This window comes from Populus trichocarpa, chromosome 9 (assembly GCF_000002775.5).
Source record: "Populus trichocarpa isolate Nisqually-1 chromosome 9, P.trichocarpa_v4.1, whole genome shotgun sequence".
Taxonomy (NCBI): domain Eukaryota; kingdom Viridiplantae; phylum Streptophyta; class Magnoliopsida; order Malpighiales; family Salicaceae; genus Populus; species Populus trichocarpa.
The window spans coordinates 8,477,842-8,499,125 of NC_037293.2; the positions used below are offsets into that span (position 1 = coordinate 8,477,842).

Sequence of the window (21,284 nt, forward strand, 5' to 3'; positions counted from 1 at the left end):
GCGGGGAAGCATGTTTTATTAATAGCTCATGTGTAATAAAAATCTTTGATTCCTGGGTGAAGATAATTTAGACGGTGGAGTGGCATCGTTGTTTCAACCCGATTGACCTAATTAATAATTGTTTTATGACTTCAAATCAAACCTCTATTGGCAAGCCCCAAAATTACGTACAATGGAAAAATAGCCCATATAGAAATTAGGTTTGTTCTCGGATCCAAATGAAAGCTATAAGAAATCAATTTTATCCAACTGTTTTTTGCCCTTTTCTATCTTTATCTTGAACTTTCTATAAATAAACCCATCCCGTGCTACCCATCAGCCCAAAACTAAGAAGGTAGGCTTCTCACAAGGAGGCCCATATTCCTTTCACGAAAACGACACCGCTTGCTCTTCGATTGAAGAAGAAAATCTCCCGCCCAAAGAAAACACACACAAAAATAAATAAATCTGTTTAAGTTAACTTAACGCGCTTCTAATAGAACAAGCTCACCATTCTCCAATAATAAAAGTACATAAAACTAACTGCCTTTATCTTCTCTTCTCCTTCTCCGTCTCTGTCTCTAACATTAAAGAGATAAAAGAGACTTTCACAGTAGACATGAGCGAGAACGAGAATCACGTGCAATCCACGCGCTCATCATCATCATCATCCAGGAAACGGGCCCCAAAGGCTCACCACCCTCTGCCACCCTCCAAGAAGAAGCGAGTCCCATTGGGTGAACTCACAAACTCTCTCCATATCACCACCAACAACTCGGATTGCAATATCAGCGAGTCTAAGTATGCAGCCAAAGCGGATGACTTGCCACCACCAAGTACTGAGTCAAGTCGAGACTCGGATTTCGAGACCACCCCGAAGATTGAATGTGAAGTGAAGGAGGGGAATCATAACGATTTAGAAAAGTTTCCGAGCGCTGAGTCCATTAAAAAATCAGGGTTAAGGAGGTGTTCTTACACTTCCTCTATCTATCGATATCTTCACTCCTTGGAGGTATTAGTAATTAATTAATTAATTAATTAATTAATTAATAGCATGCTGTTCTTTTCTTAATTGATTTCTGGGTTTTGAATTTGGTGGTGTCGTTTTCCTTCATTTTAATGAGAAACCAATGAAACAAGAACTTTGGATTTCACCAGTAAGAGAAATAAGGGTTTTGCCTTTGATCAGGAATTTTTTTGTTGTTGTCACACCCCCCCTCTCCGTACAACATAAGTACTCCTGCTTGTTTGTGTTCATTTTGGTTTTGGGTTCGATGATTTTTACTGTTTTGACGGGTAAGATGATTGAAAACAAGAGAAAAAAAGAAATTTTGGTCTCTTGCCTCTGGATTTGGAGGATGCGTTTCCTATTTTGCTGACATGTAAATTTGGTATGTGTCAAGTTGGAGTACTTTTTTCATAGATTTAGTAAATCAATTCTACCATAGGGGATCACTGCTTTTTTACATAGGCTGGGTCCATGTGACAATTTTTTCATATGTTGGGTTTATGTAGTTTCTAATTTCGGTGATTTAGTTTGGATTTGTTCATTAGGTATCTGGGCTCTTTTTTGTTTTCTCACTAAATGAATTGAGTATCTTACTTTTATAACACAGTTGGAAACTACAAAATTGAAAAATAATGATTGGTTATTCAGATGGAGGGCAATAGAAGGTGCTTGTCAAATTACATGCGGGAGGTGCAGAATGATGTATCAGGCAATATGCGGGAAATTCTAGTGGATTGGTTAGTGGAAGTTGCAGAAGAATACAGACTTGTCTCAGACACCCTTTATCTCACTGTATCGTATATCGATAGGTTTCTATCTTCACAGGCTTTGAGTAGGAACAATCTACAGCTTCTTGGTGTTTCTTGCATGCTTATTGCCTCGTAAAAAGACGACTCTCTATATTGTTGTTCTGTTTTCTGTTAGTTATTCATTGGTGTTCCACTTTTGTAATGCTAATTACTAATGCTTTGATGACGCAGGAAGTATGAAGAGATTAGTCCTCCACATGTCGAGAGCTTTTGCCACATAACAGACAACACTTACACCAAGGATCAGGTGTGTCTCTCTATAACATTAAGGGAAATAAATTAAACTGAAATTGAACTTGTTAAGTAACTGAAACAAATTAAACTGAAATTGAACTTGTTAAGTAACTGAACTATCAAATTTTTCATGTTTTAAGAATTGCTTGATGCGAACTTCAATTATTTTATTTTTCATCAATTTCTGGCAGCTAAACTCAGCACTTTGGCTTCATGTTTTTGGTTGAGTATTTAATTTGGGTAAATGTGCAGGTACTTGATATGGAGAAACAAGTACTTAAATCCTTGAACTATGAAATGGGTGCTCCTACAACAATAAATTTTCTCAGGCAAGTTTTTTTAAAAAAACTGGCAGTAGGTTATTGCATTTAATGAATTCTTTTTCCTTGTCCCATGTATGATTCCTACCTGATAGCCAGTCCTACTAACAACACATCATTTTGGATATGCAGAATCTTGCTGAAAGCTGCTCAAGAGAATTGCGAAGTAGGCTAACCTATTTATGCTGTATTCAGAATGTTTTTGGCTTGTTCTCCTTTTTCTTTCCCCTTCAACTAATTCTTACTCTGTCAAAAATGTTCTTTTCAGTCTTCTGATTTGCAATTCGAGCTCTTGAGTTGTTATCTGGCGGAGCTAAGTTTGTTAGAATATGGGTGCATGCGCTTCTTACCATCAATGATTGCTGCATCAGCTGTTTTCCTTTCAAGTTTCACGATCCAGCCACAGATGCATCCTTGGGTAAAAAATATAAAGCTTGTTTAACTATGATTTGCACCCCTGGAATAAGAAAGGATATATATTTCATTATGCCTGAGAATTTTAATTGTAGACTTAAGTGAGCGTTGCAATTCTCAGCTTTGGAGAGACATTGATATTTGGAAATATCCTTAATAGTGTAAAGAACACGGGCAGCCAATCATAAATTCATTGGTTTGTGATTTTGTAATAGCATCTACAAACTCAGTATGAGAAAAGATTATGAATGTTTAGAACTGGAAGTGGCTCAGGCTGATTGCAACAGGCAGAAGTGAATAATTTCCTGGATGTTGAGAGATAGATGATAAAATCAGGAAATCTTGAATTTTAGTCCTACTTTAAGATTGCTGCATCATTTGCAAATGTTTTCTTTCTAATTATTTTTTTGTCTCTTCAGAGTATGGCATTGCAGCGTCATTCAGGTTACAGACCATCTGACCTAAAGGAATGTGTTCTTGCTATTCATGACATTCAATTAAATAGAAAAGGAAGCTCTTCGCGAGCAGTGAGAGATAAATACACACAGAACAAGGTATTCTAGTTTACAGTATCTGCCTTTGTTTCTGATCTCATGTGCTTACCTTCCAAAGAAACTGGTTTGAGAAATGGCTGTATGATTCATTGGATTCCTGCCATTTTTCTGTTGATTGCACAACTATGGCTTATAAAATTTAGGTCATGGGGTTGTTGCTAATAAATATTAATATGTTGATATTCCTTCCTTCTCTTCTTCTGTTTTCCTGGGGACAGTTTAAGCATGTGGCAACTTTATCTCCTCCCTCAGAAGTTCCTGGGCGTTACTTTGCGGCCATCAATGAGTTATGCTCTGTGAGATTCTCAAGAATGCGTTGAAGTAGTGTTGTTTTCTTCTAGCAGATTTTACAGCATTATTTTCTTTTGATGTCCTTGCTCAATTGGATGGCGGTACTAGTCAACTTCTTGTTGATAGCTGGTGGTTCAAAATGGAGGTGCTTCTTCAAGACTATGGCATTATAAACTGGTAACGTTTAGCTTTGCATACCCTGGCGGCCAGCCATTAGTATGGCAGGCTTTTATGGTTGGAGTTCAAAGTAAATTCTGAATTTGCAAATAACACTGTACATCATGTTAGCTTTAGGAACATAACATGCCGTGCCTAATGTTTTTCGACTCCCAAACATTGAAAATCCCTATGGTTTTGATCCCAGGTAAAAGGTTACATTTTCAGTCTCTTCTAGTTTCTACCTCTCAAATTTTGCTCCCAAGTAAGAAATCTTTTGATGCTAAAAATGAGTGTAGAAAATCGGGAAGAAAATACTTATGTTTCAATCTAAATGCTGTTCAGTTGAAGGAATCTTTGTAGAATTAATTAGGGGCAACATAGGAGCTCAGTGCTATTATTTGACAGGTTACCTCATGGCAAAAAAATGAAAAATATAGGTAGAGGAGGTAACTAGAGCTTAATACGGTTAGTGTTATTATTTTTATTTGATATCAATGTTGAATAAATAATTTAGAACCCGTTGTCATCCCGATTGTGAATTTAAAAGAGACCGCTAGAGAATAATTTCTCATGAATGTAAGTGTGGATGAACTTCTAAAGATTAAACTTAAAAAGAATTTAACCTCCATTTACAGAGAAAAAATTCAAAGGAAAAGACTAAAGATACTTGATTTATTTTTTTTACTTAGATTCTTCACCAAATGACAAGACATTATATAAATGATTTTTTATTAGTTATTAAGTTTTATAATTAACAAACACCAAGAAAAAAAAATAAACTATGTCATTGTTTATATAAACAATGAACTTACTGTTTGGTTTTTTTAAAAAATATATTAACTTTTTTTAATATATTTTTTTACAGTCTAATTATATGAAATTAAACTCTAAATTAAAACATCAAGAAAACATGCAGTTCATCTTAAATTTATGAGAATTTTATTATAGTGCAGAAGCTTTTTTGTTTATTTTTTAATATATAAATTAGAAGGAGTAGAGAGAAAGTTGTTGAAAAATTGTGAAAGAAAAAAAAAAATGATTGGTTGTCGCGGTATAAACAATAAAAATGGTCAGGCTTAGTGCTGACGGATTCTATTTGATATGTTCGACCACTCAGGCATGCATGCTTGATTAAATTTTTGTTGTAATCATTTAATGTTAAATTGATTTTGAATTTTTTTTATATAATTAAAATTTTAAAAATATTATTGAACCATTGAAATTCACAAGCCAAGTCATGAATTTGATGATTTAACATGAGTTGACTAGAATCGATATAATATATTATTGTCTCAATATTATAAAAAGCTTCAATTTTTATTTTAAAAAGTCAAATCTTTTTTTAATAATCATCCAAATTACCTTCAAATTTGCATATTCAACTTTGTTTTTCTTATTATTTTTTATCATTTGATTTTTTTTTAATTTAGAGCTCATCAAATCAACCGTATCATATTATAATAACTTTTAAATAATTTAATTGGAAATCAAAACTTGACAAGGACGGGAGTCAAGTTTTTCATGTTTGACTTACTAGACCAATTTAATAATGATATCAAAGCATTTCCTAGATAATTTATTTTATATTCAAATAATTTTTAGTCTAAGCCACGAAAACTATTTATAATTATTTCATTAGATATAATAAAAATTATATTTAATTGTTTTAAATTTTTTATTTAAAATAGATGCCATGACATCTGGCAAGTAAAACCTAGGAAAACAAATTCAATAATCTTAGCACTATCGGAGTAAAATGCTTTTATTTTTCTTAGAATGCAGATTTTAAGAGATTAAATATCAATCAACTATTAAATGTTTTTGCTTATTTTCGGTACATTTACCATATCGCTTGGTGTTCCAACTTCGAAGTCAATTAAGTATAGAATTAGGTTAAAAATGAGAATGAAAAGGAGTAACTATAAAAATTGCCCTTCTATTCTTAACAAACTATTACAAAATTGGATCTGCTTTTTCGGCCCAACCCGAACCCGTCAAATCTCGTACCCGGAATGCCTAATAAAATCACGATGCTCATAGTTAAGACCCGAAAAGGCCAGAGCGAAGCAGAAAAACTGCCACACCGACCGAATCCGTAATAAAAAAGCCATAGCGATGGACGTGGAAGTCGATGACAAAGACCTAAAAGCCGCTGGCGCCGAGATTTTAACCGATGGTCGTCATGGACTCCGCATCCATGGCTGGGAAATCGTATCTTGCAACGGCGCCATTCTCAACTCCTCCTCTCTGATCACGTACTCTCCCTCTCTTTCTAAATTAGTTTCAAATTTGCACTCAATTGAAGTGTCTCATGCAAATCTGAGTACAAATGGTTATTTTTAGAGTTTTTGATGGTTGATGCGACTGCTGCAGATGGGAAGACAAGCTAAAAACTTCTCATTTACCAGAGATGGTTTTTGGAGAAAGTTGTTTAGAACTTAAACATGCGACTAGTGGTACCAAAATTCATTTCAATGCGTTTGATGCCCTAACTGGCTGGAAACAAGAGGCTTTACCTCCGGTCGAAGTCCCTGCTGCTGCACAATGGAAATTTAGAAGGTAATTTTAAGTATTTGTTTGGATTTAATTGCATCAATATATGGCATCCAGAAGCTCATTGTGTTAATAGACAGTTGAATTGTTTCAATCTTTGATATAGTAACGTGTACGAGCATGAGGCAAGAGAGATTGTTTTTAGCTTGTGCTAACACTTGGTGTGAATTCAACTTACAGCAAACCATTCCAGCAGGTGATATTGGATTATGATTATACATTCACGACGCCTTATTGTGGTAGTGAAACAATGGAATTGGATATAGAGAAGGTCTGTTCTGTTACTTAACAAACTTTTTGTTGTGTTTGTGGTTGGCAGAGAATAAAGTGAAGACTTGTTGCTATAGGATGTTTTGTGTTGGAGGTTAAAGTCATGTTCTAAGTAGGCGGACTTAATGGATTAATTCATGTCCTCCTTGTTGAGAATTTTTACGTTAGCAGTTTCTATTTTAATGTTGGATTTTCTGTTTTTCTTTTCTTTGTTATTTCTGCTTTCTTCTTGCCATTTTTTCCCCTTCAAAACGTTAACAACTTCAAAAGAGGTCCTGATTATAACTTTTTTTTAGGTAGGTTACTTGGGTTTACAGTGAAGGCTATGACATGACTTGGATTTTTTAAAAAAAATTATGTTAACCATGGCTGAGATTGACCATTGATGAATCAAAAACATAAGCTGGCTCAAATATAGTGTAATTAAGCTTTTGTTAAATATAAAAAAAATGACTGTTTTCTTTCTCTTGTCATTTGGTTTTGTGTAAGAACACGTTGCAAATCATATCCTTGGTTTTGTGATCAGAAAGACAGCGGGGGAATTTTGGAGGCTAGCTGCATCCCCTGTTGGGAAGACTGTGAAGAGCAAATTGATGTGGCTGCACTTGCATCAAAAGAGCCTATTCTTTTCTATGATGAGGTTGACTCCTTGTGTAACACTAAGAGCATAAATTCATAAAATTTGAAATTCATTCTCTTCCTGGTATTTATGGGTGTGTCATGATTAAATAATCTGTTTAATTCCACAGGTAGTCTTGTATGAAGATGAACTGGCTGATAATGGGGTGTCGCTTTTAACTGTAAAAGTGGTAAATACTGAAACTTTTACTAGTTGTTCTAAGTACTGATATGATATGCTGCCTGATAATCAGTTTCCAAAGAATTGATTATCTCCTCTTTGAGTTTTGTAGAGAGTCATGCCAAGTTGCTGGTTTCTTCTTTTGCGATTCTGGGTTAGTTAATCATCATTATTTTTTACTCAATTTGCACATCCATTTCAGTAAAACAGCTCCATTTCTTTCTTTGTACATGTGTGCATGTATCAACGCTTGGTATAAAGAAGCTTTAAACATTTTCCTTTTCCTGAAAAGGGACATTTTTTCTTCACTTATATATTGTTTCACTAAATTTCTCTTTTCCACCTCCTCTGTTACAGCTTAGAGTTGATGGAGTGCTAATGAGATTAAGGGACACTCGTATGCATTGTGCTTTCAGTGAAAGTGCAAATCCTATTGTTCTTCGAGAAAGCTGCTGGAGAGAAGCCAACTTTGAAGCTCTGGCTGCTGTAACCTTTTTCTCTCTCTCTCCCTCTCCCTACCCACCCACCCACTCACCCACAATAAAGAGCACATGCATGGCTAGATGTGTGTATGTGTGGTGGGTGTTTATTACCTTTATTTTCCTGGTCTCTACTCTTTCAGAAGCTGTAAAGATAGTTTCTTTTTTGAGTGTTATCATAGGAATGATCATCTAGTTATTTCTAAAAAATAGCAGTAGTGCAAACAGCTTTCAAAATTGTGTCTAAAAGAGGAGTGAGGAGCAAAAAGAAAAGCTAATCTGGATAGAAAGATAGAAGTACAGAATTTTTCCTAGAGGATGAACAGAATAAGCAGTCCAGCATGTCCTGGGAAAGTTTAGGCATAGGACGTGCTGCTGTTTAAAATACATGTTTCTGTCATTTACACATCTTTGAATCTGCTAATTTCTGCACTTTGTCCTATTAGTATGACTGCAGAAGTTCTCAAATAAGTTGGTTCTATGTGGAAGTGTGTGGCCTGGTACATGTTTCATTGCATTGATATAAATGTCACAGTATTATCACTGTAAATTCATGATGTTTTAATATGCATCCACGTAGGCTGTTTATGTCTTCCTGATCGGGTAATAATGATTTTTTATGTCTTCCTGATCTCGAATGGGTATCTATTTTTATTCTCTTTCTCTGTAGGCAAGTAATGCTTTTCTTAGATATATTTCTAATTGTAGTACAGTCTACTTGTGTAACAGGTGTTCTCCAATTTTTATGCATCACTTTCTGTAATGTTATTTTGCAGAAAGGATATCCTACAGATTCTGCTTCATATAGTGATCCAAGCATCATCAGCCAAAGGCTTCCCGTCATCGTACACAAGACTCAAAAGCTTAAGGTCCACTGTAATTTTTGAGGCTGTAAATTATCTGTGCATGAAGATTTGAATTGCTTACATTGTTGAGGCCATATAGAAATCAAGTCTTTTCACGTGGATTGTGGATTTTATTTGCTTATTAGATTGGTAAACTATTTTATGATTTTATTTGTGGAAAGAGAAAAAGGAAACGATATTCAATGGATGAACAAAGATATTAGTTTAAGATATTCTGTTTTCATGTTTGTGTAATTGTTTCTACATCGGATGAGAATGGGATGCAGAAACTAATAGGAAAACATGCACATGACATTGTAACTAGGACAAACTGAGATGCATAAGCACTAGTAGAGCATATGAGCTATGTTTAGAGTGTAGAAAGGAAGCACAATGAGAAGGAAAGAAAAGCTTTTGGAGTGCTGTATCAACTGAAATACATTACCACAGTTAAGAAAATGAAGAAGTGTAAGAAGTGCTCGGATGACAAGGGAATAGGAAAGCAAAGAGTTCACAGAACTCTTTGCAAGGGATAAAGAAACCTACCCATCATCAATGATAGATAATAATCTCCTGATTGACATTTTCATTTGGTGTTTCCTGACCATCAGGTTAGTTGGGACTTGGAGGATTGATAGTGTCAAATGATTTACACCTATAAAGTAATGGGTGGTTTTGGAGAAACACGCACATGAGCGAGTATAATTAACTGAGCATGTTGGGATGGGATATGCAAACAAAACAAAACAATTCAGAAGATGAGCTGTTTGAGATAGTAGTGGTTGAGGTTTAAAGTATTTTTGTTTTAAAAAAAATATTAAAATAATGGTTTTTTTAAAAAAAATTATTTTTGAGATGAATATATTATTGAAAATATATAATTTTTTTAACAAAAATAATAATAATTAAAATTTAAAAGAATATAGTTTGAACACGTTTCCTAAACGAAAAGTATTATGAAATATCAGAGAAATTGATACAAGTCCAACATGCTTCTGCAAGAAGATAAGGGTCATAAAGGACATGGACCGAGGCAGGAATAATAGAAGAACTACCCTGTTATATCACTTATTTTTTTCAACTAGGAGATGATAAATCAATTCGGAGACAGTCTTAGGTAGTTTCTCCCTTTGTTTCTCGGGTAGTCAACTTCCACGGACAAGGGTATTGTGATTGCCAAAAAAAGAGATTGATCACAAAAACTCAGTTGCTTCGTGATTTGCCATGGTTAAGCCCTTTTTAAATTAAATGACAAATTCCATTATACAGATGATAGGCCAGGGCAAGGCCGGCAGTAATATCGACGGAGATTAGGATCATCTTGGATGAATGAAAGAAGAATTGGTAGGAATTCTCATAACTGAAGCAGATCAAATCCATTTTCAGATAAATAGGATAAAAAACAAAAAAACAAAACTATAGTAGATAGGAAAGACCCGGAGATTCTATGGAAAATGGCGAAGCTGGGGCTCTATAAATAGGAAGATGAGGGAGATAATAGTCCAAGGATATGCATGATATTAGGTTGATTTCAAGACTTCTAGTGACGTATTGAAAGAATTCAAGATTTAAGCATAGAAAACTTTGACTTTTATTGGTTCTTTGCCAAAGGAAAGCATGGGAAAAGATGCAAAAACAAAAGAGGAAAGGAAGGCACATGGAAGTCGTCCCAGGGAGCTTTTGAGACGCCCGATAAGACCTTCGAAGCCGGTACCATAAGGAAAATTCGCATGGCTATCTTCGGGACATGAACAACAATAACATCAGCCAAGCCTCAATCCCAAAGTAGTTGGGGTCAGCCATATGGATCCTTTTGGGATATTGAGCGATCTTTGGACATATAAGCAAAAAACAAGGGCAATGTTAAAATGTAAAATGCCACTTGGAGAGCCATATCGGGAACAGAGAGAGCTAACACATGATCTCAAAGGGTGTTAATTGTTTTCCTTCCATTATAATCCTACCCTTCTTGGCACTGTCTGGTTTGTGTTGGGGTGTTCCAACAAATATTTATAAGTCATATCTGCAAAAGAATAATTACCTGTGTCCTGTGGTGTAAAATGGATAATTATTGCATCAAAAATAATCCCAAAAAACTTTTAATTGAATAAAAAAAAGGTCCAATGAATAATCATTACGTGAAAGAGAGAATAATTACTGAAGGTGTAAAAGGGTATAATTATTGCAAAAAAAAAAAAAACAAACAAACATTATTATCACTCTAAAAAGAAATGTACAATGGCTTGAAAATGGAGGTTGATAAGGATCTAAAGAGCCCCTATATGTTAGGTGCCATATAAATATGGTTCCGGGCATTTATTTTTTCCAGAAATTGAACTAAAGAGGGGGATGGGGATTTCCTATGTTTCTTGGACATGACGAGCATACATGGTAGGGGATTTTCCATGTTTCTTCTAGTTTGACCAAGCAGAATTGGTATGATTTTTAACATTTCTGAGGGTTGGTTGCCCACCTGTATTAGTTTCTGTTTTAGATGGCACTTCAAAAACTGTTCCCTGTGAAGAAAATTGGGAACCACAGCAGGGGGGTTGATTAGAGTCGGAGGTTCAAGTCAAGCTTGAGCGACTCCGATGATGTCTCTGGTAGCTGTGAATCCAAGCGAAAACTGCCTGGCCATGTCAAATCCGCTGTATCATCAAGTGCGAAGGGCATCCATGACATAACAAATCCTGGATTGGCTTCATTAAATCTCCCTCCAATAGGAGTTCCATCTCTGGTTGGCTTGTGCACAAGGGCATGGGGCCTGACCCCAAGTGATCTAGCCATTGGGGAATTGATAGGCAAGCCCATCATTGTCATCATCCTCTGGGAGTGGTATCTTCTGGCCGCACCCCTCTCTCTCTTGTGGGCGTTCTGATGACCCCCAAGTGCCTGTGAACTGAAGAACTTCCTTCTACAGAAGTTACATGAGAAAACCTTGCTAGAAGTAGGTCTTGATTGCGAGTCATAATCTCCTGCTGTTGAGGGTGAATTTCCACCTAGTCTCAGATTCAGCCACTCTCCTGGATTGTTATCATTATAACCTTCATTGCTGTTGTGGTTGCCCACTATTTCATTTTGGTGCTTGCTGGTTTTTATTTCGATCGCTTCTTCCTGGAAGATCATATCTTCACGTATCTGAACTTCTAGGAAGTGTATGTAGGGAAGATGAGCAGGGAAGAGATGGAATGATTGTGGCAGGCTCGAAGGGTTAGATCGAAGCAGGAGAGGGGAAACAAACGGAGATAGATTTAACAATTTTGGAAATGAAGTTAAATTGGACGTTTTTTTTTAATTTATTTGGTCTCAATACAGCAACCCCACTAGCCCAATGCTCGGTGTTTCACGGGACAATGCTTATGTCATCATTACTGTTGCCCTTGTCAAGCTTAGGATTCCCCACTTCCATCCATCTTCTTTATCTTTTCCCTCCTCAAATCAAGCCAACTTTACATGGTTCTCTTTTGGATTAAGTAGAGAAACTTAAGGTTGACAATGGACATTAATCCCATCCGTGGTCAAGATCATAATCTCATGGTAAATCGATTCTGCCTCCAGTGCTCCTCATCCTCTCATAAACAAATAAAACTGCTTCACTTTTCTGTCTTCAGTATAAATGCTCTTAGATGCTTGTTTTTTTTTTTGTTTTTTTTTTTATATATATAGATGATGGATGTATGGGTAGATCTACCCATCCTTGTAGATAAATGTGAGAGCATTCATCGAGTGATTTTGATTACGGTTGGATTACTTTGATGATAGCAAGCAAGCCATCCATCCACGCAGATAGGATCACACTGGCATATGATTCTTATTCACAATAACTTTCCGTTTCATTTTTTTGCCTGTACATTTCTTCTCAAGTGTATCTGGGGTAAACACTGTAATGGTGGGCACAGTTCGAAACAGGCACATTTGTAGTGTTCAGAACTCTGTCATGTCAGTTGGTATGTTATGTGATGAAGACATTGAAAAGATGCATTTCCTATTCGGAGAGGAGAGTGAGTGATGAGCTTCAAAGCTCAATGGAAATATTAAAATCAATGGTGGTAGGGTTCCTTTGTTTTCTAATTGCCTTCTGATTTAATGTTGGTGGGGATGGCCCCAAGGAATTGCCAATAATGGTGATGAAAGCAAGAATATGATAGAGGGTTCTCTTGCCATTTTAATATTGTTTTCCTCTAGACAAGTGTAAATATGCAGGGGTTTTCAATAGCGCTGGGGAACGGTGGCAAATTTTTGAAAAAGCAGCAACAATTTTATTTTAAAAAAAACACACATAAATCAATTGAAAATAAAAAACCAGGGAACCAACACAGACAAAGAAATAGGGGCATGCAACCACTAAACAATCTAAAAGAACTTCTCAAATCCATTACAACATGCATGCTGCCCATCACCAAAACAACAACCAAGCTCTTAAAAGAATAAAGAAAACAAATTGGAATTAAGCAAAGCTAAAGACATTGGAAGTACATAGATAACAAAGAACCTTGCTAATCGAAACACTTCAGTTATAACCACGATGATAAACTATCACCAGATAAAAAGCTTAAGATCCTAAACAGCCAGCTGCAAAACAAACACAGTAAAAAAAACATCAACAACCCTTGACAATCAAAGAATAAAACAGACCAACCTAATCAAGACACTAAGAGTTCTGAAAGTGTCTCGAGAAACTAGGAGTGATCATTTTCAGTTTAGTTCGTCTTTTATAAAAAAAAAAGTAATCAAAACCGGTTTTTTTGAAAAAAAACCGAAACCGGTTCAAACCGACCAGCTCGATTTTTTCCAGTTTGGCTCGGTTTTTTCCGGTTTGGCTTGATTTTTTTCGGTTGGATTCTGTTCGGTTTTTTTTTTTTGGTTTAGGCTTTTAAAACTGAAACTGAACCGGTTTTAAAAATTGTAATCGATTTAATCGATTTTGTTTCATGATTCGGTTTTTTTTGTTTTTTTTTTAGTTTTCTCGGTTTAATCAGTTTTCTGGATTTTTTGTTCATCTCTACAAGAAACTAAGCAAACATTTTAAAAGCAACTATTTACACCCTATCTACCTCTCCAAAAGAGAGATGAAATCAATGATGTAAAAAAAAAAAAAACAATACAATAAAAGGATGAATGTCCCATTCAATCCTAGTCCCAAATCTCATGAAAACCCCTTGAATTCACCAATTCCAAAAGAAATTAGAAAACAAACGAAACCAAAACAAAGAAAAACAAAATTATCTCACAACAACCAAATTGGAAAAGCTAATTGTGAAGCCAACACAAAAACCTCAACAAATTTCTCTCTAAATCAAGCATACATCTAATCCTAAACTACCAGAACAATACTCTCCCAACCATCACCAGGCAACCAAATACATTATAGATTGGGCGTGCATTTAATGCCTAATCCTGCAACACTTAACAAATCAAAAATCTAAGAGGCAGCCATCTAGGTGGTAGCCTAGTGGTAAGAGCTTGGGACTAAGAGGTTTGCTCCCTCTGTGGTCTCAGGTTCGAGCCTTGTGGTTGCTCATATGATGACCACTGGAAACTTACATGGTCGTTAACTTCAAGGCCCGTGGGATTAGTCAAGGTGCGCGCAAGCTGGCTCGGACACCCACGTTAAACTAAAAAAGAAAATCTAAGAGGCTTACCAAGCATCCATTGACCAACCCAACAATCACCAAGCAACCAGGAGCATTAAAGGTAGGGTGCATTTAATGCCTAATCTTGTAACACTCAACAAATCAAAAATTTTAGAGGCTCACCAAGCATCCATTGACCAGCCACAAACCAACAACCTAAGCCAAGCCAAAACCAAACAAACTAACCAGCTCAACGAAACCAGACTGTGCTCTTTCTGGACAGAGCCACCAGCACACCAAGAAGAAAGCTCTAAGATGTTGACCATAATCGAGAAGTAACAGCCAAGAAACCCTCATTGCGGGCTAACAAAGGAACATGCAAGTAGATCTCCATAAAACCTCATATCGTGTGAGAAAACCAAAGAGAAATAAATTTCCAGTGCGAGAAATACTGCTCGAATCCATAATGTTCTAAGTTAGAGGCGACTTTAGTGAGACCTTTTAATTAAATTTTTTTTTTGTAATTTTCAATTCTTTCGTTACATCTTCCAAGGTATGTGGAGCTTAGATGCCATGAAGGATATTTCATTGCCCTCTCCCTCTCTCTCTCTCTCTCTCTTACTGATAATCGTGGCCTGAGAGAGGCTAGAGACCTATAGGAATAAATTAAGGATAAGAATTTGTGCCGTTGACATTTAGAATGTCTCGGCTTTAGATTGAGGAGAGTTATGAGTTGTTTCCCAAACTTCTTGGATTTGGAGCATTTGAAAAGAGGAGTTTTTTTTTTTTTTTGTCTATGAAGCTTGCAACTTGATTTTTTCTTGTAGCATATATCATGGTGCTGAATACTGTATTAATCCCTTCATGCATGATTACATATTCGATTAAGATCACGAGGATGTACGTAGACTTGAAAAGTCGGGGAAGAAAATTTTGAAGTCAGGCTTTTAGTTTGATGTTTAACGTACTGCTCTAGTCAACTTTCTATCATTCTCAGTCGGTGTTATCTCCGACTCGATCCTAACAAATGCTCAAACTTCTCAACGTTTTCATTTTTTTTATTCCTCATCCAATTCAATTTGTATATTGCAAGGGATGATACTTTTGGAGTTTTTTTTAACTCTCTTTTTTTGTGAATTTTTATCTAGTCTTTCAGGTTTAATTCTCATTCGATGTTGTCATGTCAGTGGTAAGAAGGGTTTGGGACTTTACTAGCTTCGTCTGCGCGCCTCACCTGTGATATGCTGCCTCGCTCGATATTGAGGTCAAAGTTGTGGCAAAAAACAACTATAGGGTGGTAGGAAATAGTGGGTTTCACAGTTGCCCGTGGACCCTCGAAATCCAGTTTGATATGGAAGCACTGTATTATTTCGTATTTTCTTTCCTTGAGATCAAATTTGTGGGATATAATTAAGCAGCATGCCAGCATCATTTGGTGACACATCCATCACATTGGCTAATTGGAAAGCAACTGGAAATGGTTGAAAGGGACTACAACAATATGTCTGGTCATAAGAAGATTGATACAAAATGGTTTTAATCAATGTACCGCTGTAGTGCTTCGAAAAATGGAATAAGAATAATGGTGATGCATGCAAAGTGGCCTGCCCATCTCTTGTGGATTGAATTAGGTTTTGCGAAATTTGGCTCCACGTTGGTTTCTCTTGTGCCAAAAACTAAACTCGATCGGAGGTGGAAAAAGATGAGACAGAAGAATCTCCGAAGTTAAAAGTTCTGCCCGGCTACTTTTGTGTGTCTCATCCGAAAAATTGTGATACAAGTTCTTTTCATTTCATGTACTGTCGGTGAAAAAAGACAGCACTTTTTTTATGTAATTGGGATAATGATAGGAGTCATCACTATACACGGGCCAGAAGAAAGGCTTCCACTTGTAACATAAAATGCCAAGCACTTGATGTTCATTTGTGACTTGCCTTTTCCTGGGATCAGTTCTCCACAAATAGTCATGCACAATATGGACTTTTAACAAGTTGCATGTGGCCCCGAATGCTTCCTTTTAACGAATATCGACTCAACTACTTTCATTTAGCCAATGGTCTGCTGCAGAATGGCGCAAGCTTCCTCTACAAAGAGACATGGAAAACGAAGTGGAGTTATTGAACTATTGAAGAACTTATTCAGTAGTTCCTTTGTTGCACAGGATGGATTCAGAGCTTCCTCGCTAACTTTCGGATTCGTCTAAACTTCTAGACTTCCCTCAGCGAGGCCATAGAATCGTATAAGTTGGGCTATTATGTTGCACCCCAACAATATATTTGATGAACAGAGGAGAGTGGACATGATAAGACTGCCTTGTGAGACCATATTCCATATGTGCACTATCCACCAAACACCATTACAAGTGAGTTGTGTTTTCCTATCCTATTCATTATATATCATGTATCAAAAGCTACCGATAGCTCACCGGAATTAAGTAATACCTGTAAGGAGCTGGCATGCATTTGAATTCAAGATAGTTCAGCATCCAGAACAACATTTTTCACAATAGACTTTAACTTTTGTTTGGAAGTGGCACCTTCTAAGATTCTCATTAATGACAATGACATTAAAGCCAAACTTGGGGTCTAGGTTTATTGGATGTACACTGTTGCACGGGTAACACCACCAATTACTCCAGGTTGGAATTTGATGCTCCATTAACGTCTATATGGAGTGGATCATGGTGCACAAGCTGAAGAACAGCCCCTCGTGCTGTTTCATATACCATAACTAGTATAAGACACTAGTCAGGTGTGGACATCCCATTTGCTCACGAGGAGTTCCTCCACAGAATGTCAAAAGTCAAACAGAAATCAGATGCAGCATCATTAAGTAATGCTACTTGACAGTATTTTGCTCGTCACAGTCAGTAACTTCTGGAAAATACACTCTTCTCCTTGAAGTACAATCCAATCCAGTCATTTCATGCAACGAAATCTATCCAATTACCCACTAATTACCTTTCAAGCTAAAAAAAACTGATGAAGTGTTAAAATTAGGAATATTTATATGATAAAGGGTTTTTAGTGGTTAAATCAAACATCAATTAAATGTCTTCGTAAATAATTTATTTCTCTAATGTCAAGGTAATTTTTTTTTTAAGGATGTTTGAGGACTTTATGATAATAAAATTAGTAATTTAGTAGAGGAAAAAAATAATAAATATATTAAATAGCTTTAAATTCTCAGATTTTGACCATTATAAATTTGGTGCCAAAAAGAGAAATTTTGATCCGTCAGAAACCATTGTAAAAGAACTAGCATCTAGTTTCAAGAAAACAAAAGTTGCAATGCCATTACATCCCCTACAGTAAAAGAATCGGATAAATACGAATTTGTTGCTTCAACTAAAAATCTCGTTAGCAATTTCACCCAAACCTCATAGATACTAGCCCGAATAGATAGAAAATTTTTAAACCTAATCAGGTTCAGGTAAAACTCAAAAGTTAAAATTTAAGTTTTTGGTTGGATATAGATACTAGTTTGCTTGACCCAAACCGGACCTAAAATAAATAAATCTCCTCAAAGTTTGAAAAAATTACATATAAAACAAGCTAATTATATATTAAAAAATTTTAAATTATATCATTCAGGTTTGAGTTTCGGATAGATGATAGAAACCCAAAACCCGATTGAATCAGGTATCAAGAATCCATGTACATTCTAGTTCAGGTCAGGTTTGGATAATTATTTTAGGTATGGAAGAATGCTTGGATCTGAGCATCATTCTCTCTAGCTGCAAGCACTTTGAAATGTCCTCGATGCTGCTCATTAGATGAAACACGGACATTGTCAATGAAAATAATGGCAAAGCGGTTCAAGCATTGTTTGGAAAACACGGTTCATTAAGAAAAACTGTTGAGGGGATTCATCAATTCTAATGGCAAAACTGTCCATTGAATGTGTCCAGGCCGAGTTTAAAAGATAGTGATTGTTCATTCCGAGCTCGAAAGGGCGTGATTGAAACATGTTTTTTCCTTATCCTCCATCATCAGTCCTACGGTAGCCTAACCTCGAGTCAATTTTTTTTATAAAAATACCTACAACCAGCAAAAGATAATGATTGACAGTACAAAATTCAATCTATGAATATCCTGATTAATTTAGGGTAAAACTCTAAGACAAAATGTCAAGTTTTGAATTGAGTAAGATACCGGTCTACTTGACTTGAACTTAAAATGAATAAATAACCTCAAAATGTACTAAATAATTCTAGATTATAACATTTAAATTTGGGATACTAAATGAGTACCAAAACCCAATCAGGTGAGGTGTCAAAAATCCATTGTTTTGGGTATCAATAGTCAAAACCCAATTCCCCCCCCCCCCCCCCCCCCCCAAAAAAAAAAAAAAAACCCCCACCACGCCAAGGCCAAGCATTCCCTGCGCAGTTGGCTACTCCATGAGCTCTTACAGTGGGGTGGGGGTAGTGATGGCCCATAAAAATTCTTTCATACAATGAACAAGAACATAAATTCCAAAAACTAAAAAAAGTTTGATAATCATGTATCAACAGCAGGACCTTCCAGAGACAAGGTACAAATCAAAGAAACAGAGCACACAAACCGACAAGTGAATACAGGTGCCTGCAAAACCATCTAATAGATTGTCCGAAGAGTATATAAAACCTAACATTGATCTCAGATGTAGCATAGAACATGACATCATTATTAATTATCCATGCCAAAACGACAAAATTCCTAGCATCCCACATAGTACTCCAGTCACTGACTTCCTTCAGATAACGTTGCATTTGGTAGTGCTAATCCAAAGGCTCTTCAAGTACCTGCAATAACAGGGTAATGGTTCAAAATCCATGCAAGAATTCTCCACTAGAAAAGCGTAGTTTCTTGGGGCGTAATTCCTTCAAGCAGTAGGAATCTTGGAGTTTAACCACAGAAAAGTATTGAATTCAAAGATTTCTAATTCCAGGTCTTATCAGAAATTAGGAATAATGTTCGTTGCTGGTAACAGCATAAAAACTGATTAATTGATTTAAAACTCAGCCTTTCCAGTACAGATTACAAAATCTTGTGGCTCCTTTTGTATACAGATATTTTTTATTGTGATGAAGCTGTCAAGTAATAAAAACAGAGCAGTAACACACCTTAGTTTTTACTTGTAATTTGCAGAAAACTATACACGATCAAAGAAAAAAATTGCAAGACAAAATCTAAAGCTGGCCTTTTATGTTGATGGAAAAGAATCCACTGAATTCTAATTTCCATATGCAGTACTTGAAACAAGTCTCCCATGGGGTCAAGTAATGACTCTTTTGATAAACTATACGGAGAAAATAACGCACCAAAAGGATTTCTCATCATATTTTTATCAGCAGCAAAGGAAAAGGGAATATGCCACAAGTGGGTTGCAAACAAACTTATTACGAGAATATTAAAAAAAACACAACAAAAACAATAAATGAAGAAAAATCCAACTAACTGCAATGTGTTTATCTCAGAAGCAAATGGAAAGAAGGTTTCTTCCCTTGTAATATTGATAGATTTATACGGAGAGCCTTTAATATAAACAACGAAATAATCAAGGAGAGATGGATCTCCCAGCACAAGAATCAAGGATCACAACAACCTTGCAAACAGTCAATTTGAAATGTATGATGCATTTGACTAAATGCCTCTATGTTTCTTAGTTTTGAAGGCTCTGGTTTATCTTTGGTCTCAATATTGATGCACTACATTTATGTTTTTTAAGAATAAGAAACATAAAAAAATAGAAACCTACTATTGTGGCATCAGTTCCGCGCCTTTAGCCGACTGTAAGTCCGCGTGCATCACCCATCTTTTCCATTCCTCCCTATCAATCCCAGTCCCAATTCCTCTCATTAACCAGGTTTCATAAAACCAACAAAAACCAAATCTACTTTATAGCTCACTTAGTGAATTGAACACATTTTTGACAAACTTATGGAAAGCAACCCAAAAGATTTCTCTTTCCAATAGAAGTTATGCCACAGCATTTCATGAATAACAACAATTCAAAAACATTCTGTTTTTGCTTTGTTTTGCGCCCTAGAAACAGTAAGACTCACAAAGAAACTATTAGCGATCTGGACAAGAACGACAGAAGGTACCATGAGACAGCTCACAAAAAGCCCGCAAATTAGCATTGAGACGCGATGTCAAGTTCCCCGCGGACACCAAAGGCAAGAACGACTGCATGCATCCCAGTTCTCCCAAGTTCCTACAAAAACACAACAACAAAGAGAAACATTAAACCATAATATAGAAGAAGAAGAAGAAGAAGCAGAAGCAGAAGCAGAAGCAGAATCAGAAGCAGAAGAAGAAATTCTCATCCCCAGATTGGCTTCGACAAACAATATGCAAAAATAGATTAAAAATGGATTTTCTTGATTTCTTACGAAATGTAGAATTACTAGCGTTGGTTATTTCATAAATTTAAGGATCCACAGGAATAAGCCCTCCATTTCAAACGAGCCCATCGATCCAAAATAAGTGAAATTTATTAACAAAATATGCACTAGCCTATCACGCAAAATAAGGTCAATTTTACAGCTTCATTATCCATAATAGAAAGAAATATAAATGAAACAAAAAATGAAAATTGGGAAACAATATTTCAGAAAAAGAAAATCATCAAGAAAAATTCAAGAGGGATGGCTACCTGGAAGGAGCAAAGGATAAGCGGCGAGATTGTAAACGGGGTGCGGAGGAAGACGGGGGACGGAGGCGGGGGAGAGGTGCAGAAGAGCGAGGAAGCGGCGCCCTGGCGGCGGACATGAGCGAACGCGAGAGTGATCCTCCACTGCGCCAAGCCATTTCAGCGTGTGAAGGAGAATGGGGTGAAATGAGGGGGTTTTGGTTAGGGTTTTAGACTTTTTGTTTTAGAGGAGAGGATGTTTGGATTTGTCGATTACACGGCGTCGTAGAGGAGTATCTATTGGCCCAGGCCTAATCGATTCAAAGCCTGCAATTGAGCTATACTATATTGTTTGAAGATTGGGCTGTGGGCCAACAA

The 21,284-nt window shown here is 36.3% G+C and overlaps 4 protein-coding genes across 10 annotated transcripts; 2 read left to right on the forward strand and 2 right to left on the reverse strand.

The window, feature by feature from the left end:
• The first annotated feature begins 463 nt into the window (after window positions 1-463).
• Window positions 464-3,998, forward strand: LOC18102091 (G2/mitotic-specific cyclin C13-1). The gene is made up of 8 exons (XM_024608818.2): window positions 464-991; window positions 1,637-1,869; window positions 1,969-2,044; window positions 2,284-2,360; window positions 2,484-2,517; window positions 2,620-2,769; window positions 3,185-3,319; window positions 3,538-3,998. Exons 1-8 carry the CDS (start codon window positions 599-601, stop codon window positions 3,637-3,639), a joined length of 1,200 nt encoding a protein of 399 aa, XP_024464586.2. The 5' UTR covers window positions 464-598; the 3' UTR covers window positions 3,640-3,998.
• Window positions 3,999-5,793: 1,795 nt separating this feature from the next.
• Window positions 5,794-8,946, forward strand: LOC7478719 (TIP41-like protein). 4 transcript variants are annotated; one of them, XM_024608211.2, is made up of 8 exons: window positions 5,794-6,024; window positions 6,143-6,328; window positions 6,503-6,593; window positions 7,119-7,232; window positions 7,342-7,401; window positions 7,504-7,545; window positions 7,749-7,969; window positions 8,647-8,886. In XM_024608211.2, coding segments are annotated over exons 1-8 (855 nt in total). In that variant the 5' UTR covers window positions 5,794-5,884; the 3' UTR covers window positions 8,648-8,886. The 4 variants fall into 4 exon arrangements, with proteins under 4 accessions (XP_024463979.2, XP_024463981.1, XP_024463980.2 ...); XM_024608210.2 differs by having other exon boundaries at window positions 5,797-6,024; window positions 7,749-7,877; window positions 8,647-8,946; XM_024608212.2 differs by lacking the exon at window positions 7,504-7,545 and having other exon boundaries at window positions 5,795-6,024; window positions 7,749-7,877; window positions 8,647-8,946.
• A 1,923-nt stretch (window positions 8,947-10,869) lies between these two features.
• LOC7478718 (zinc finger protein 4) lies at window positions 10,870-12,294 on the reverse strand. Its single transcript, XM_002313123.4, has one exon. The coding sequence runs from the start codon at window positions 11,839-11,841 to the stop codon at window positions 11,269-11,271; it is 573 nt and encodes a 190-aa protein (XP_002313159.1). The 5' UTR covers window positions 11,842-12,294; the 3' UTR covers window positions 10,870-11,268.
• Window positions 12,295-18,763: 6,469 nt separating this feature from the next.
• LOC7478717 (uncharacterized) lies at window positions 18,764-21,164 on the reverse strand. Of its 4 annotated transcripts, none has more exons than XR_008060051.1 (4): window positions 20,931-21,164; window positions 20,338-20,489; window positions 20,031-20,102; window positions 18,764-19,074 (listed from the first exon to the last, which is right to left on the reverse strand). XR_008060051.1 is itself a non-coding variant. In XM_002313122.4 (4 exons), exons 1-3 carry the CDS (start codon window positions 21,083-21,085, stop codon window positions 20,080-20,082), a joined length of 288 nt encoding a protein of 95 aa, XP_002313158.1. In that variant the 5' UTR covers window positions 21,086-21,158; the 3' UTR covers window positions 18,764-19,074; window positions 20,031-20,079. The 4 variants fall into 4 exon arrangements, 3 of the variants coding, with proteins under 3 accessions (XP_002313158.1, XP_024464020.1, XP_052311561.1); XM_002313122.4 differs by having other exon boundaries at window positions 20,380-20,489; window positions 20,931-21,158; XM_024608252.2 differs by lacking the exon at window positions 20,031-20,102.
• Between the last annotated feature and the right edge of the window lie 120 nt (window positions 21,165-21,284).